Source organism: Hyperolius riggenbachi, chromosome 4, assembly GCF_040937935.1.
Source record: "Hyperolius riggenbachi isolate aHypRig1 chromosome 4, aHypRig1.pri, whole genome shotgun sequence".
Lineage (NCBI taxonomy): Eukaryota > Metazoa > Chordata > Amphibia > Anura > Hyperoliidae > Hyperolius > Hyperolius riggenbachi.
Window position 1 is genome coordinate 112,084,513 of NC_090649.1, and position 18,327 is coordinate 112,102,839.

At 42.7% G+C, this 18,327-nt stretch overlaps 1 protein-coding gene across 2 annotated transcripts; it reads right to left on the bottom strand.

Moving 5' to 3' along the window:
* Positions 1–1,871: 1,871 nt before the first annotated feature.
* LOC137570464 (alpha-1,4-N-acetylglucosaminyltransferase-like) lies at positions 1,872–17,505 on the bottom strand. Of its 2 annotated transcripts, none has more exons than XM_068279130.1 (3): positions 17,422–17,505; positions 10,136–10,662; positions 1,872–2,511 (listed from the first exon to the last, which is right to left on the bottom strand). In XM_068279130.1, the coding sequence occupies exons 2-3, from the start codon at positions 10,580–10,582 to the stop codon at positions 1,930–1,932; spliced, it is 1,029 nt and encodes a 342-aa protein (XP_068135231.1). In that variant the 5' UTR covers positions 10,583–10,662; positions 17,422–17,505; the 3' UTR covers positions 1,872–1,929. The 2 variants fall into 2 exon arrangements, with proteins under 2 accessions (XP_068135231.1, XP_068135230.1); XM_068279129.1 differs by having other exon boundaries at positions 10,136–10,735.
* Positions 17,506–18,327: the final 822 nt, after the last annotated feature.

The following is an 18,327-nucleotide window of genomic DNA, read 5'->3' on the forward strand; positions in this document are numbered from 1 at the left end:
GGTCAGTGAGTAAGTTGCAGTAGTGCGCAGACACTAGCCCGGCTGTGCAAGTCTTATATCGCTCAACCACGGCCAGGAGCAATGCACAACGTACCCGTGACATGCACATGTGCAACTTGCCTACCTGGAAGGGGGTGCAAGGGGGCAATTAGGTAACACAAAGGAAGGGGCCGGAATAGAATGGACATGAGAACAATACATGCCTGCTCCCCCTGTTTTTCCAATTCCTTTTGGCTCTGGTATCCTTTCAAGGGTTATTAAAGTAAAAAAATGCAGTTTAATTTATCTGGGGCTTCTTGCAGCCCCCCTATAGTCATCCTGTGCACGCCCTCCAGTCAGCAGTGGTAACCCCCTGAAAGCTAGCTGGTCCTCACAGGAACATTCTACTTATGAGCAGAAACGATTTTCCCATACTGCGCATGCACAGAATGCTGCTGTGTATGGGGATGCGATGAGGTGCGTGGCTGGAAGCTTTCATGGGGGTTGCCCTGAAAGGACAGTGCGGGCACAGGGTGACTGCAGGGGGCTGCAAGAAGCCCCAGGTAAGTTAAAAGGAAGTATAAAGTAAAAAAAAAAGCAGTTTAATGAAATCCTGGGTAATTGTAATGAAGCAGTGTCCATACTATTTGTCCAAAATGCAATCTATGGACACAGACTGTGTCCTCCATTTTCTGCCCCTCACTAATCCATTCAGCTACAACTTGGTCCAGACTAGTGGGTTGGGGTGTTTGAACTAGTAAAAGTCTGCCTGCATGCGCAGTTCAGGCCGTTTGCATAAAGCATATGAGCAATTTATTCAGAATGATGTGTCTGCACTCTCGGTGGCTTCTTGAGCGGCGTGCTGCACTCATTGCAGCTGCCAGCAGTACATGAGAACTGAACTGTGCATGCTGGGCAAAGACTTCTTCCTTGGGTCAGGGCCTACTTCCGTCCAAATTGTAGCTGAATGGAGCCGTGGATAGGGGAACGGAGGATGCAGTCCACATCCAGCATAAGGCCCGGTTCACACTTGCGTTTGCAGCCAAAACTGTCAGTTGGACACGGATCCGGGAGGTCCGGGTCCCTTCAGGATCAGTGCTGTTCGCGGTCAAAAAAGTATCAGGTTATGTATCAGGTTTGCATCAGTTCCGTTTTAAAGGGACAGTACTAAAAATATCCCAAAAGATAAACTATATACATTCCGGTGCTCTGAAAGGTCTGGAAAGGCACTGTGGTCATTGCTGGACATAGAGCACACAGATACAACCCCACAAACCCCCCCAGATTCTACACAACTGTACTGCGCTTATGTTCAGAGCGTGGTCAGTACATGCCCAGTAGCATGAAGTCACTCATGCATGGAGAAGAAAGTCATGTGCAAGCAGCTTCATTCTATTAGGCATGTATGGACCATGCTCATGCATGCACTCATGTAGTGAAGAGCGTAATGACCCAATTCATTTGTGAAATTCCGAATATGCACGTAATCATAATTTCGTTAATTTAGCAAAATTATGCAAAATTTCGTGTTTATAGGGAATTTCGTAATTACGACCCTTTTTCGTAGTTACAATTGTTTACGTAACACAAACAAATCAGAATTTCGGGTTTAACACGGAAATTTGTCCGCTCTCGAAATTGTGTTCCAGTCCAGAGCCTCCTGATACACTTAAAGTGACAGCACTTGCAGGGACCTTTGCATTATCAGATATTGCAAGGCCCAAAACCAAGTGTCTCAACATGTTCACTTTAAAAAGAAGTGAGATATCAGCTTACAATTAGTAAATACATCGCTAGCTGTAAACTGAAACTGAAACATGACTTTCAATAACATTTAGTTTGCAAAACTTAAAAAAAAAAGGCTTATGATGCTTTGATATAAGTTTTCAGTATTTTTTGTTTGTTTGTGTTTTGTTTTTAATCAGGTGGCATTTACCAGATGGCAATTGTTTAGGCATTAGTCTGTTTTGCAACCAGATCATATGTAGAAGGACAATTATTTTGATAGAGGTGCTCTACCAGTGTATTGCTCCTAGGAACCATGGATTTATGTTCATTGCGATTCATGTAACTCCAGAGGTGGACACCATAGGACTCATTAAATGTTGGCTCTTTGTCCCAAACTTCATAGTAGCGTTGCCAAGATGGATACAATAAAGGGTAGAGACGGTCACTTTTCAGGCCTGTGATGTTTCCACAAATAAAGTCATTTGTACTATCTTTAGGAAAAGTACACATCTGCATTGCAATGCGAGTTAAAAGAGTTGGGCCTTGGTACCCCCATATTTCACCACGATAATTCCGAACAAAATCTTCCATGCACTTCCATGCGAAATCATAATGGGGAGAAAACCCAAAAGCACTATTGCCAAAACTACCACTTCCTTCTCTGGCTAGGAAGTCCTGATGTGGTATCTGCTGAAGTGAGATGATGTCTGTGTCCAAATAAATTCCACCATGTTTCCAGATCAGAGCCAATCTGCATCCATCAGCACTGACATGGGTCCAGTATACTTCCCGTTTTGGATCTACCTGTACAAAAACATTGAAGGTGAGGAAGGATTAACATGCAAAGTTCATTGTCCATTTGCAGATTTTACATATTCATTGTCATGAACAATCTGTTATGGTTACCAAAAGAATATCTGTTTCCTTATTCTAAAAATCACTTGTTATAGCATTTTTTACCACTTTACTTCTTGACCTGTATTTCCATTATGGACAAGAGCATAACTTTATCAGTACTTATGACCTCTTAGTATATATATATATATATATTGCTTTTTTTTAGGACAAACTAGAATTTTCAGGAATTAATATTTCAATTATAGTTGAGAAAAATACAAAATAGATTTTTTTTTGCCACAAATTGATCAAAAATTGATCATGTAGCTAGCCTAGCGCTGGCTACATGATAGCCGCTGTGCAGCGGCATCCCCCCACCCCCTCCGATCGCCTCCGGCGATCAAAGCAAACAGGAAATCCTGTTCAGAACGGGATTTCCTGTTTGGCTTCCCCCGTCGCCATGGCGACGATCGGGATGAATTCATCGACGTCAACGACGTCGTGACTTCAGAGGGAGTCCCGATCCACCCCTCAGCGCTGCCTGGCACTGATTGGCCAGGCTGCGCACGGGGTCTGGGGGGCGGCACGGCGGGTAGCGGCGAATCAGCGCGGAGCGGCAGCGATCTGTATATACACGCAGCTAGCAAAGTGCTAGCTGCGTGCAACAAAAAAAATTATGCAAATCGGCCCACCAGAGCCTGAGAAATCCTCTGCGGCGGCTTACCCCGAGCTCAGCTCGGGATTATCGCCCAGAGGGTTAAGGTGATGCACCATGAAGTTCTGGGGCAAGGCTGTATTGGCGGTGGGATCTGACCCTGGCCCAGTGTATGACCGTCACTTGGGAACTGGTCTAATACATGGCGGATATATGTGACTCCGGGAACTTGTCTGGTGACAGAGTGCAGTGTGTAGATTGCTTTGTGGTTTTGAATACACTAATCAGTATATTCAGCAGTTATTAAGTACCGTACCCTGGATATGAGCTTTGGCATGGGTTTATACATATAAGCCTAAACAAAAATCACACAGGTATAAACATTTGAGACTATGAATTAAATTATTTCCAGTAAGGAGCATGCATTAGTAACAGGGAAGTTCATTTACATTAAAGCAGCAGGAAGGGATAGGCCCATAAACTTTTAGAGACAGACTTAGGGCCTGTACACACTGCTGCGCTTGCGTTTTTGCCTGCGTTTTTCAGTGTGTACAGGCCCTAAGATTGTTTTCAGTGATCTTGCAAAATGGGGTCTGAACAAGGGTAAAATATGTATTTAAAATGAAGTGCAAAAGCTGGTGCCGCTTGAAAATACTTATGTTTATTGTGTAATACTTTGCAGAATAATCCTTTAGAGACCCTACAGTTTCCACACGTACATGCAGTCTTAGGGTATTTTGGCCAGAAGGTGCTTACAGCGGCATTACCAAAAATCATGGGTCCCCCAGCAAATTGTTTTGGAGCCATCTGTGGTTCACACCCTTTCCCTTGCCTACCCCTTGTGACACTCACAACCAGGGGCCCATCTTGCAAGGGTCATAAAAAAAGTGTGGACAATGTAATCTTCACACCAAAGTGTAGCCCCAAAAACACCTGATCTGAAGGATGGACCCCTGTATCAGAGACAGGGAAGTAGTAGTTGTGGCCCCCTTACAGTTCTGACCCCCCCACACACACACACACACACACACACACATACACAGATGCAGGGGTTGCTCCCCGGTAGTTACGTTCCTGGGTGATTAGCAAACCTAATTTAAAGAAAGACTCTAGAAGAACATTCAGCAATAAAATGGTGCATCCATAGTGCAGGGGCATCTTGTGGAGTTCCCCCAGGAGAGGACACAAGACAGAGGATTGCTCCAGATCAGTAAGGGCTTCTGTTGTTCACTTAACTTTGCAATTGCTGTGGGAGCTATAGGAGGGGGGTAGCCATGGGCATTCTGATTCCTGTTGCTGCAGGGGCTAGAGGAGCGAGGGGGGTGGGGGGGGGGGGGGGGGGGCGCTGCGGGCATTCCGATTCCTGCTGCGGGGGTTAAAGGAGCAGGCGAGGGGGTCGCTGCTGGTATTCCTATTCCTGCTTCTGCGGGGGTTAAAGAAGCAGGTGTGGGGGTCACTGCCAGCATTCTGATTCCATGCTGCGGGGGTTAAAAGAGGAGGTGGGGGGTCACTGCCAGCATTCCAATTCCTGCTGCTGTGGGGGTTAAAGGAGCAGGTGGGGGGGGGGGGGTCGCGGCTGGTATTCCTATTACTGCTGCTGCTGTGGGGCCTAGAGGAGAGGGTGGGGGGTCACTGCTGGCATTCGTATTCCTGCTGCTGGGGGCTAGAGAAGCAGGGGAGCAGGTATTGTGATGGTGGAAGGCACTGGCCTAATGTAAGAATCGGATCATAAGATGCAGTGAGTTTTTCTCCCTACTTTTGGTCAGAAAAAAATAAATAAAACAATACCAGTTTCCTGGCAGCCCTGCTGATCTATTTGGCTGCAGTAGTGTTTGAATCGCACCAGAAACAAGCATGCAGCTAATGTCAGGTCTGACAATAATGTCACCTGATCTGCATATGCTTGTTCAGGGTCTGTGTGGCTAAATATATTAGTGGCAGAGGATCAACAGGATAGCCAGGAAACTGGTATTGTCTAAAAGGAAATAAACATGACAGCCTCCATATACCTCTCTCTTCAGTTCCCCTTTAAAAGTAAATAAATATGGTAGCCTCCACATACCTCTCCCTACAGTTGTCCTTTAATGACTGTGTGTTGACGTTATTGCACAGCAAATAGATTTACACTGTTAGAAAAGCTGTACACTGACTGCTTTACATTGTATCACAGCGTCATAATTTCAGTGCTTTCTGTTCCATGAAAACGTGAAATACAATATTTACAAAAATGTGAGCGGTGCACTCACTTTTGTGAGATGTTGTATGCTGGGGAGGCATCCTTTCAACAGTGTGGCGGGGGAGGGGGGGTACATTTATTGCTCTGCTTGGGGCCCTGCATGGTCTTAATGCAGCTCTGGACCCATGGACTTGTATTGAAACTCCAGTGAAAATAATGTAATAAAAACAGTGCTTCATTTTTACAATAATTATGTATAAATGATTTAGTCAGTGTTTGCCCATTGTAAAATCTTTTAAATCCCTGATTTAAATTCTGACATTTATTACATGGTGACATTTTTACTGTTGGTAGGTGATGTAGCTGCTGCATGTTTTTTTGGCAGTTGGAAAGAGCTGTAAACAGCTATTTCCCACAATGCAGCAAGGTTCTCAGACAGGAAACTGCCAGGAGTACGTACTCAAGAGTTCCTTGTGGGAGGGGTTTCACCACAATATCAGTCATACAGCGCCCCCTGATGGTCTGTTTGTGAAAAGGAATAGATTTCTCATATAAAAGGGGGTATCAACTACTGATTGAGATAAAGTTCAATTCTTGGTCGGAGTTTCTCTTTAATTCGGAGCAGGTTAGTGTGTGTGCTGCTGCTGCATGTCTCCCATCTGTTCCATAACGATGTGGTTTGAGTGGACGTTAGGGGCACATATAATAATTATACTGCGAGGATGGGAAGCTGTTAGGGCACATGTGGCTGGCTATCATAGTGGGGGGGGACCTAATGGGCTCATATAGCTAACATAGTTGGGGGCACATATTGCTACCATACTGGTGAGAGGGGGACATTAGGAGTAGTGTTGGGCGAACACCTGGATGTTCGGGTTCGGGCCGAACAGGCCGAACATGGGCCAGATGTTCGGCATGTTCGGCCCGAACGCCGAACTCAATGGAAGTCAATGGGACCCCCGAACATGCCCATTTTGGGGGCCCTATGGGGTCGCAGGCATAAGGGGGGAGCATGCCCCGATCGCGGGGGGGGGGGCGGAAATTCCCCCTACCCCCTCCGCTAGCGCTCCCCCCCTCTGCCCGCTTTCCCATAAAAAAAGTTTAAAGGAATACTATTGAACTTTAACACATTTCTGTCAGTAGCATACATCAAAATTGCATTAACAGCTAGTGCAAACACAGCATATCTTTTTGCTGTGCAATGTTTCTTTTTCTTTTAATTTGCCTTTTAAACGGACCCCCTGACAAGCTGACGGCGTCGGCTAATGGGGCAGCTCATTATGACAGAGGGGATTCCTTTTTACAGTGCGGTAGTGTATTATACTATTGTCACGTTTCCCCATGCTATTTATTACTATTACTATGTTTCCCCGACACTATTTAGCATGCCAGGCATCTGTCACGTAGCCTGCTATGAGGAGCGAGAGACAAACGCTCTCGCTCCTATTCTGCCCAGCCAATCCCCGCAGAAGGAGACTTCCGTGTGTCGGGCTCGGGCTGCCGCCGCATTAGTTGTTTTGTCATCGCTGCGCATCGGAAGCAGGAGCCGAAGGGAAGGAGCAATGATGCGCCCTCCTCCAGCTCATATGGTTGCCGTTGCGTAGTGATGACAAAACTAATGCGGCGGCAGCCCGAGCCCGACACACGGAAGTCTCCTTCTGCGGGGATTGGCTGGGCAGAATAGGAGCGAGAGCGTTTGTCTCTCGCTCCTCATAGCAGGCTACGTGACAGATGCCTGGCATGCTAAATAGTGTCGGGGAAACATAGTAATAGTAATAAATAGCATGGGGAAACGTGACAATAGTATAATACACTACCGCACTGTAAAAAGGAATCCCCTCTGTCATAATGAGCTGCCCCATTAGCCGACGCCGTCAGCTTGTCAGGGGGTCCGTTTAAAAGGCAAATTAAAAGAAAAAGAAACATTGCACAGCAAAAAGATATGCTGTGTTTGCACTAGCTGTTAATGCAATTTTGATGTATGCTACTGACAGAAATGTGTTAAAGTTCGATTGTATTCCTTTAAGGCAAGTTAAATAGTACTTGGTGGCTGGCACTGGCAGTGGAGTGAGGAGGAGGAGGAGTCCGAGTAGCAGAGTGACGCGTTGAGGCCGGGCATCGGGCGGTTCAGCGGTAGTACCCTTGTGGTACTTCCGCCCTTTCTCTGACCTCACGTCCTCTACGTGATGACACATACGAGGGTACGCGTGACGCGTACCCTCGTATGCAGAGGACGTGAGGTCAGAGAAAGGGCGGAAATACCACAAGGGTACTACCGCTGAACCGCCCGCTGCCCGGCCTCAACGCGTCACTCTGCTACTCGGACTCCTCTTCCTCCTCACTCTACTGCCAGTGCCAGCCACCAAGTACTATTTAACTTGCCTTAAACTTTTGTATGGGGAAGCGGGCAGAAGGGGGAGCGCTAGCGGAGGGGGTGGGGGGAATTTCCGACCCCCCCCCCGCGATCGGGGCATGCTCCCCCTTATGCCTGCGACCCCATAGGGGGGCCGTATTGCGGCATGTTCGGGCGAACAGGGCCCTGTTCGGCCCTGTTCGGCGGCCATTCAGTAGTTCGGGGCGAACCCGAACTTAAAAGGCCGAACACCATCAGGTGTTCGGCCGAACTCGAACATCACCCGAACAGGGTGATGTTCTGCAGAACCCGAACAGTGGCGAACACTGTTCGCCCAACACTAATTAGGAGCACATATGGCTATCATATTGGGGGAGGGGGGACAATAGGGGACATATAACTATCATACTTAGGAGAAGGGGGTCGTTAGGGACATATATGGCTATTATACTGATGGCAATTTGGGCAATTGCTCCAGAACCTCTAAGTGCTGCTGGACCCTGCTAGGTCTCCGCCTGACTTGTCTCAGGGCCTGGGGGGGGGGAGGGATTTGTTGTTGCCAGGGGTAGGTGTCAGTGGGCCCCCAGGTTGCTTTTGCCCCGGGGCCCCATTGCAGCTAGAACTGGCCCTGAGAAGAACATGTACTAACCCATGCTTGAACCACAGCTGTGGTCTAGGATCTTTCGTAGGTGACAGCAACTCCCTGGACATGATAAACTGCAATGGGCCGAAAGATGACCCACAGCCCCGTTTCTATGGGCGTGTGATAGGTGCAGTTGCCCGGGGCGCTGTATTGTGCAGCACGAGGGGAGCGCAGTGGTGGGGGGAGCAGACATAATAGTTATAACTCATCTTCTTCTGCCGATTCCCAGCAGTTTCAATGTCTTTCCTCTCCCGGCGTCCGTCGCATGGTAATAGCACCCCCTGTGATGACATACCGGATGTCATCACAGGGAGTGCTGTTACTAATGAGACAGATGCCGGGAAAGGAAGGTCATTGAGGCTGCACGGGATTGGCGTTGGAAGGTGAGATATATCTGCTATGTCCGCTGCTGCACGGGATTGGCGTTGGAAGGTGAGATATATCTGCGATGTCCGCCCCCCTCCCCCCCGCACATACTTATCTAACTTATACTGAGGGAATCTACCTAACTAACCTATACTACTGGAACCTACCTATCTAACCTATACTGTGGGAATCTACCTCTCTAAACTAAACTGCGGGAACCTACCTACCTAACCTATACTGGGAGCACCTACCTATCTAACCTATACTGCAGGCACCTACCTATCTAACCTATACTGCGGGAACCTACCTATCTAACCTATACTGCGGGAACCTACCTATCTAACCTATACTGGGGGAATCTACCTATCTAACCTAAACTGCGGAAACCTACCTATCTAACCTATACTATGGGAACCTACCTATATGACCTATACTGGGGGAACCTACCTATCTAACCTAATACTGGGGGAACCTACCTATCTAACCTGTACTGCAGGCACCTACCTATCTAACCCATACTGCAGACATCTACCTATCTAACCTATACTGCAGTCACCTACCTATCTAACCTATACTGCAGGCACCTACCTATCTAGCCTATACTGCAGGCACCTACCTATCTAGCCTATACTGCAGACACCTACCTATCTAACCTATATTGCAGTCACCTACCCATCTAACCTATACTGCAGTCTCCTACCTATCTAACCTATACTGCAGGCACCTACCTATCTAGCCTATAATGTAGGTACCTACCTACCTATCTGGCCTATACTTCAGGTACCTACCTACCTATCTGACCTATACTGCGGACACCTACCTATCTAACCTATACTGCAGGCACCTACCTATCTAACCTATACTGCAGGCACCTACCTAACCTATACTGCACTCACCTACCTATCTAACTTCTACTGCACTCACCTACCTCACTAACCTATACTGCAGGCACCTACCTATCTAACCTATACTGCAGTCACCTACCTATTTAACCTTTACTGGGGCACCTACCTATCTAACCCGTACTGGTGACATCTATATGGGCTACCCTATACTGAAGTCAACTACGTAGCTAACCTATACTGCAGGCACCTACCTATCTTATCTATACTGGGGGCACCTTCTTATCTAACCTATACTGGTAGCCACTATACAGGCTACCCTATACTGGAGGCACCTATGTAGCTAACCTATACTGCGGGCACCTATACTTGGCTCCATTGGGGGAGGGGAGATTTTTACACCCTTGTCCTGGGAGAAATTTAGCCTGGAAACTGCCCTGATGATCCAGGTAAGTAAATATAATCTCCCCCTTACACACACACACACACACACACACACACAACACCCCTATGCTGTAAATTATATTACTTAATTATATTTGTTTAGTAGCCATACCTTATTGTACCATGGAAGAAGTGGTGTCTCAGCAAAAACCTCCTCCATTTTTAAAGGGAAGATATAGATATTCTTAATGGATGAGAATACTGGAAGGTATTTATTTTTAGCTTCTTCTGAGTTAATCTCTTTTAATCCTTTCATGAAGTAGACCACAGGTCTGTCCTTATACACTCGAGCTGCTGACTCAATTACACATAGCACCAGAGAAGGAGGTTCCATCCTGTCTGTGGTCTCCAAAAATATAACACCATTTCCTCCTCTCAGAACTTCAGATGGTGTTAAATGATTGGAGGAATCCTCTTTTTGAATTTTACCATCTTTACTATCTGCTTCATTGACACTTTGCTTTGATGCGGATGATGAGGATGTTGATATTGTTGTTGCCTTTGAAGTTGTTATATTCAAATTATTCATATTTTTCTCTGATAAATTTAATTTTGGCATATAAGTATTGAATATATTTTCTTCAGAGAAACCTATGTATTGTGTGGTTACTCCCTTTAATTCAGCTCTGTACAGGTAGCCTATAGCAACCAAAAGAAGCAGCACAATCAGGATTTTATACGTTTTAGTCATTTTACAGGTCTGATCCTTTCACTGCAAGAGAAAATTCATTTTCAGAAAATCAAATAGAAATATTCACAAAATGTACAATAGGCTGAAAAAGGTTCAGAATGCGATGACAATAGTTCTCTGCTTACTTTTACAGAAACATCAATACAGGCGAAACTCGAAAAATTAGAATGTTGTGTAAAAGTCCATTTATTTTAGTAATTCAACTTAAAAGATGAAACTAATATATGAAATAGGAACCCTTTGCAGGTGTTTTGGATTAATTAGCTGATTATAGTCTGCAACTTTGAGCCTAGAATACTGAACCTTTTCACAATATTCTAATGGTCTGAGATTTTGATTTTGGGGTTCTCATAAGCTGTAAGCCATAATCATCAAAGCTATTATTATAATTAATTACTATTACTATAACAAATAAAGGCTTAAAATATCTAACTTTCCATGTAAGGAGTCTATTTCATATATTAGTTCCATGTTTTAAGTAGATTTACTGAAATACCGGTGAATGGATTTTTGCACGATATTCTAATTTCTCGAGTTTTCCCTGTATCTGGAATCTGGAACATGGGATAATTAGAACCATTTCAATCCCAAGTCTGGGCTGGATTACAGAGTTTTCAGCAATTAAAGAGAAGCTTCACTTGATATAACTTTTGTTTGTTCCAAAATGAGCAGAAACACCTGTTCTCCCAGAATGCACTGGGAGAAGACTTCATGACATCATCGCCTATGCTAAACATCACTGGGAGGGAGGGGTTACATAACAACTTACAACAATATATGGATGGATAAATATATAATATTAATAATATGTGTGACAGATTCACCTGCGCTAAATGCGCACAAAGGTGTGATGTAGAGTACCCTTTTAGGCCCCCAGCCTCATTTAAAAACAAGAAATATTCTGTCAGTCCAGGCTCTTTTTAGAGGATGTAATGTGTTTATTTTTCTGCTGCAGATAGAGGCCATCAAGTCATAAAAGTTCTCCCTAGCAGACCCCTTTCACATTCTGTGGTTTCCTTAAAAGACCGAGAAGTCCAAATACCCTCATAAATAACTTAGCTGACCAGAGCCACAATTCCTGGCAGAGGAAATGGTTACCATAACCGTTTTTATTAATCTCTAGGAAGGTTGTTGAATCAACGCGCGCCTCCGGCCCACGGTTCGTTAGCCAGGCAATCAGTGTATCGGGCTATGGTGCCCGATCACTGATTCCCCCCCCCCCCCCCGCTGAAAAAGCGACAGCGTCTCTCGGAAGCTTCGCTTTTTCTGGCTGTAATGTACCCCATACGTCGCTCTAAGCATGTGTTACGCTTAGAGTGACGTCATGTAAACAAACTCAAAAAGTAGAACTACAACTAAAATTAAGAAAAATTTAATTCAAACACACATTTACGTTATAAATCACATGTTTACATCCCACCCTCCGAAAACTACCCAAATAAAATGTTTAATATAAAAAAAAAACCATTACAATAAAAAAAAACATGTAAATATTTACATAAGGGTCTAAACTTTTTAAATATCAATGTAAAGTTGAAATACTTCTATATTTTTTTTTATTTTAAACTTGTAAATAGTGATAGATGCAAAACGGAAAAAATGCACCTTTATTTCCAAATAAAATATTGTCACCATACATTGTGTTAGGGACATAATTTTAACGGTGTAATAACCGGGACATATGGGCCAATACAATACGTGAGTTTTAATTATGGAGGCATGTATTATTTTAAAACTATAATGGCTGAAAACTGAGAAATAATGAATTGTTTCCGTTTTTTTCTTATTCTTCCTGTTAAAATACATTTACAGTAAAGTGGCTCTTAGCAAAATGTACCCCCCAAAGAAAGCCTAATTGGTGGCGGAAAAAACAAGATATAAATCAGTTCATTGTGATAAAGTAGTGATAAAGTTATAGGCTAATGAATGGGAGGTGAACAATTCTCAAGTGAAAACGACGGAACGCGAATGGGTTAACTGTTTGCCCGATATTAAACTTTTTTTAAAACACATTTTATTACAATATGAATTGGAACAATAAATAATGGCATAAGACATTGCTTGAAAGTCAGATGACAACATAATGATTCAATGTAATTATCATCTTTAATAATAATAATTTTCAAGCCATTCACTGTGTGCATTTATGTCCTTCCATTCCACTGACCCCACTCCTGTCGTGCCCTGCTTTGATTGGATGCAGCGTTGTGTCCGTCTGCCCTGCACATGTCCCCTCCTACCCCGCAGTGATTGGATGTGATTAATAATAGTGCTCTCTGCCTGAAAGAGGTAAATATCAGGTATGTAAGTGGCTGACTCAGTCCTGACTCAGACAGGAAGTGACTACAGTGTGACCCTCACTGATAAGAATTTCCCCCTTTTTTATCTCTTTCTTGCTCTCAGAAGCCATTTTCTTCTAGGAAAGTGTTTTATAGTTGGAATTTCATATCAGTGAAGGTCACACTGTAGTCACTTCCTGTCTGAGTCAGGACTGAGTCAGCCACTTACATACCTGATCTTTACCTCTTTCAGGCAGAGAAAGAAAAAAAGAAACACAGCATAGTTATTTGTGTGCTAGGCACTGTACATACCCATGTCTATCTCATTATGCCACATGTCAGTTGTGGTATCCTTTAAAATAAACAAAAACTGACCCCGACACTTACGGGATCTCTCTCTGCTCATTGAAGTGAACCTCTGTCCAAATTATGTAAATTAAAGCACACTTGTGAACACAATTTGCGAACTGTCATCTGGTTATTTGCCTTTTATTGTGTGTGTATGGATGGAAACTTAGGCCTGACTGTTTTTCTTGAAATGTATCCCTATTCCAATTCTATGTCATTGGCTTTTGCCTCCATAGGACAAATATCGGACATAGTCACTCTCTTTGATCACTCTCAGTCCTCTCCTCCATCACTGCACCACATAATATATTATATGTGCGCATTTGGGCTGATTTGGGCTGACCCTGCATATTTTGGCATGTTAAGGCAAATGCATATTTGCATGAGCAATGTCTCGTGATAAGCCAATTAGGCCAAATTTGCAAAGCCAGATTTGTCAGGTTTTAACTTGGTGTTTGATGCACACATAAAATTCTCTGCTGTAGTGTTTCCACATCTTTCCCCTTTGGAGGCGGGTGGTAGATAGATTGTGTTCGGTGGTGTGAGCCCTGGAGCAAGCTGTCTGCACCTGTCCTCCTGCTCTGTATATTTGCTGCACAGAGTATATATTGTTTTGTCATTAAACTGTCCCTCAGAGGAGCTCACAGTCTAATCCCTACCATAGTCATATGTCTATATCGTGTAGTTTAAATATCATAGTGTAGGGCCAGTTTAGAGAAAAGCCAATTAACTTATCTGTATGAGTGCCCGGAGGAACCCCACTCAGACATTAGTAGAACATACAAACTACATGCAGATAGTGCCTTGGCTGGGATTCGAATCAAGAACTCACCACTGCAAGCCAAGACAGAGCACTAATCACTACGCCACCGTGCCTGCTTGAGCAGGGGGACTTTTTCTGGGTGCTGCAAGATTTCAATTCATTATAGCGCAGTGTGTTACCAATGGTGTTCTTGGTTACTGTGATCCCAGCCACCTTTACGTCCTTAACAAGCACCTCCCATGTAGTTGTAAGAGTATCACTACCCATTCTAATGATCATTCTACACCCCATGAGGCAAGATCTTGCATGGAGCTCCAGACCGTAGGTGAATGATGGCCATTTTATATCTCTTCCTTTGTTGAATAGTTGGAGCAATTGTCACCTTCTAACCAAGCTTCTTGCTATTGGTCTTGAAGCCCATTCCAGTCTACAATCTGTCCCATATGTCCTTCAACAGCTCTTTGTTCTTGCCCATGGTGATGGTGAGGTTTTAATGGAAGGAACTTATTACTGTGACAGGTGTGCTTTATGCATGTAGTAAGTTGAGTAGGAGTATCTGTAATTGATTAATTGTAATCAATGTGCCACATCTGCAGGAGCCAGAGTTCTGGGTTGTAGGGGAACAAATATTTATTTCACTTAATGACATGGAAAATACTTTCTAACTTTTATTTAATGTGTTGTACAGAGGCGTATCTAGGGAAAACAGCGCTTATGGCAAAATATGAAATCCACCCCTGGGTAAGGGGGTGCACTTCCAAATATTTAGTCTCAATTGGTTAAGTCCAAGTTGAGGAGAAGCATGGCCTGTAAGAATGGAGTATTGCAATAGGTCAGCCTAAACATATCCCTCAAATAACAGGAAGCTTGTCCCCCCAAAAGATGCAACCAGGCAGCAGAATTACCCCCAGATAATAACTAGAATCTGTATGGGGAACACCAGGGATGCTACAGAGCAGCGCCCTCCAAAAGTGGTGCCCATGGCACATGCCATACCTGCACCCCTGTAGATATGCCTCTGGTGTTATTTCTGGATGCTTTGTGGATTTGCTTTCTCTTTATAACTTTATAACTATTTAAATTACAAACTGTTAATTTCTTTGTAATTAGGCAAACGTACAAATCTAGAAGGGGATCAAATTGTTATTTTCCCATTGGACATACAGCTGAAACATAGTTTAGAAATGGGATAGTAATTTGAGCCGGTATAACCACTTCTGAGTACTGCAGAGCACATGGGTGTTTCTTGGCAAACACACATTTTTGTGAAAGGAGATATCCATCTACAGGAGAGCACTTTGAGAGAGGAGATCAGCCTGCATGGTTTTTATCTGAACTATAATAACAGCTATATATGCAGGAGTGCTGCAGTTTTATATAAAATTACAGGTGTAGTAGAAGTAGACACTTAGAAGAAAGGGCTGTCCTTACAGCTAGAGATGTATTGCCTGTGTACACCAAGCAGTGACTCTCTGCAGGAGACCCTTCTGTCACAGTGCAGGTAAGACACTACAGCAGTCACAGGACTGTTCTCACGTCTCATTCTCTATTGCTCTCACTTTACATAAATGCATTTCCATTCATGACTCATGTAGCCAGGTCAAGCTGTTTAGATAGCGGTATATTGCTGACTATGTTTGCAGTCTTTGTCTAAATTCCTAATCATAGCAAGGGGGGCGTATGCAGTTAACTTTTTCTCCTCAGTTATCTCCTACAAGATAATTTTCATCTTATCTTAAATAGCTTTTCAGCAATTTTTTTTAGTATCAAGTTGGTAAAAATGTACTATCAACATTAATGTATTTTCTTGCTTGCTGGTTTTTTTTGACAAGGGGCCATATGCAATTAACTTTTTTTCCCGAGTTTTATCCTAGAAAATAATTTTTCATCTCCGATTTAGAATAAATTTTCAGCATTTTGCAATAGAAAATGTACCAAAAAGTAGGTACACAAGTACTATCAAAATTATTTTGAGTATTTTTTTTTTTTGCTTGCTGTTGGTTTAAAATGTATTTAATTGACAAGCTGTGAAAATATCACCTAGGAAAAAACTCAGGAGAAAAGTTGAATTGCATACGGGCCTCAGAGTTTAGTTCACAGATTGCGTTAATATGCCCAATAGATGCTTAGAACCACCTACTTCTGTTTAGTCGCCTGTGACATCATTTCCTTTTAAGGTACAGGTACAACTGCAAAATTATAGCTGCATTTAGCAAAAGTACTGTTCTTCTTTCTACAAAAAAAGTTTTTCACTTTTTGTTCTCTGCTTAGGTTAAGGCAATTTTTTTTTTGGTTGGAAAGTAAAGGAGGACCTACACAATAAAAGCAAATGTTCCTATTTTTGTTAAAAACAATTGATTGAAAAAAAATTAAAAAGAATTTATTTTTCGACTGAGGAAAAAAAAAGATCGATTTTTCAATTTTTTACAATAAAAATCTGACCGATCGTGCTGGAATAGTCATACAAAAAAATATAAAAACTGACATCTGTACACAATTGTTTGATATTTTCCAATAAATCAATCATGATTGGCCAATCATAATTGAAAGTGTGTACCAGGCTATAGATTTGTCAGGAATTTTTGAAAGATGAATCCTTCTAATGATACACATGCAAACAATCAATTCATGCAAAAGAACGAGAAATGCTTTTGTAGTCCAATTACTTCCTTCTTTTTTACGCATCGTTGTGCACACAAAAGTTAAGAAATATCTGCAGATCTCATACATACCTTATTTATCAATCTATTATCAACAGTCCAAATCCACCAGACTGGAATTGAATGATTGACGGAGAAATATCTCTGGTTTCTATGTTATGCTAATGCTCTGTCTAACCCTGGCCTGGACACACACTGACAGATTGATAATCTTGCAGATTTCTGTTTAATCAGTTGAATGTAACAGTGCAGATCAATTACTGAAACAAGTATTGAAATAAGCTTCACTGAGTTGATTTCAAGCATCCAATTAGATCGTGAGAGGGAAAAACAAAATGTTTACTGCGCAAGATGGTTTGTTTAAAGCCCTAGCTTTAAACATTTAATATGCTTTCATTTTTCAGAAATATAAGTATAAAAAATTGCATTCAAAATGTTTTTTTTTTTTTAATTCTTACTATGTAAAAATCTGAAGGTTCAGAGTGGAAGATGTACAAGTAAGTGTAAAAAGCAACTTCACAACCTCTCTAGCCTGTTGTGCACGGACATAGACCTCCCCTGCTCCCCATACCACCTTCCTGCTCCCCCCCCCCCCCCACACACACACACACGTGCACACAATTATAAAAATACTAATTTTCTTTATTTGAGGCTTACCTATTCCTGGAGTGATGAATGTGTCATCATGAGGATGAAACTACCTGCAATCCTCACGGAAGTCTTGCCTACCTAATGACTGACCTTGTATGGGTAGGTGTGACTTCAGTGGGGTTCAGTGGTGACTGTCTGTAGAGGCGGAGGAGGAAGATGTGCTGCACCTGTTTGACAACAGTCCGGGTAGCTGTCTGCAGCCAACATGTCAGAGTTTCCTATTTCAATCAAAAAACGAAGTATGCAATAATTGTGAAAACAAGTGTCTGACCTAAATTTTAACCTTACAACTGCTGATATAATTTGTTTTCTGATTATTCTGTTGTATTGTTTCTTTACACCATTTTGGATATAGATGTACTGTTTTTTTTTATTTATTTATTTTATTTATTTATTTTTTTCATTCACTTGTCTTAGTTACTATTGTGGTATACTATAATGCTGTTTTTAGTATTACTTTATTCTGAGCCAATAAAGTCTTTCTGAGGGTAAGAAGAAATAAGGACATTTTAATCGAGGTCTGGTTGTTTTGTCAATTAGACATTGATAAGGCGTGTATGTTAAGGTTACATTTACAGTGGAGCGTTGTGGTGCGGTGTAATGGCTGCTTTGTAACGTGGCTTGCCATACTGCAGTGCACCACCTATGCAATGTTCACAGTGTGGTGGTTGCATTGTAATGGCGTGCGGCATCATAATGCACTGCCTGTGTTAAGAATTTTATTTGTAGTGCCAGATACAGCAGGGGCTGAAACCAATTACACTGGCCTCAATCCACTAAGCTTTATCAAACGTTTGATAATTTACCTCATGGGTAAAATCTAATTTTGAATTCACTAAGGTGTTATATATTTGTTGAATGTTTATTGATAAAACAGTCAATACATCTTAGTGAATTCAAAATTAGATTTTA

Coding starts and splice junctions, on each gene's coding strand:
- LOC137570464 (XM_068279129.1), bottom strand. CDS start 10,714: ATGACTAAAACGTATAAAATCCTGATTGTGCTGCTTCTTTTGGTTGCT. Junction 2,512..10,135: donor TTCTTCCATGGTACAATAAG/GTATGGCTACTA, acceptor GTTTTTGTACAG/GTAGATCCAAAACGGGAAGT.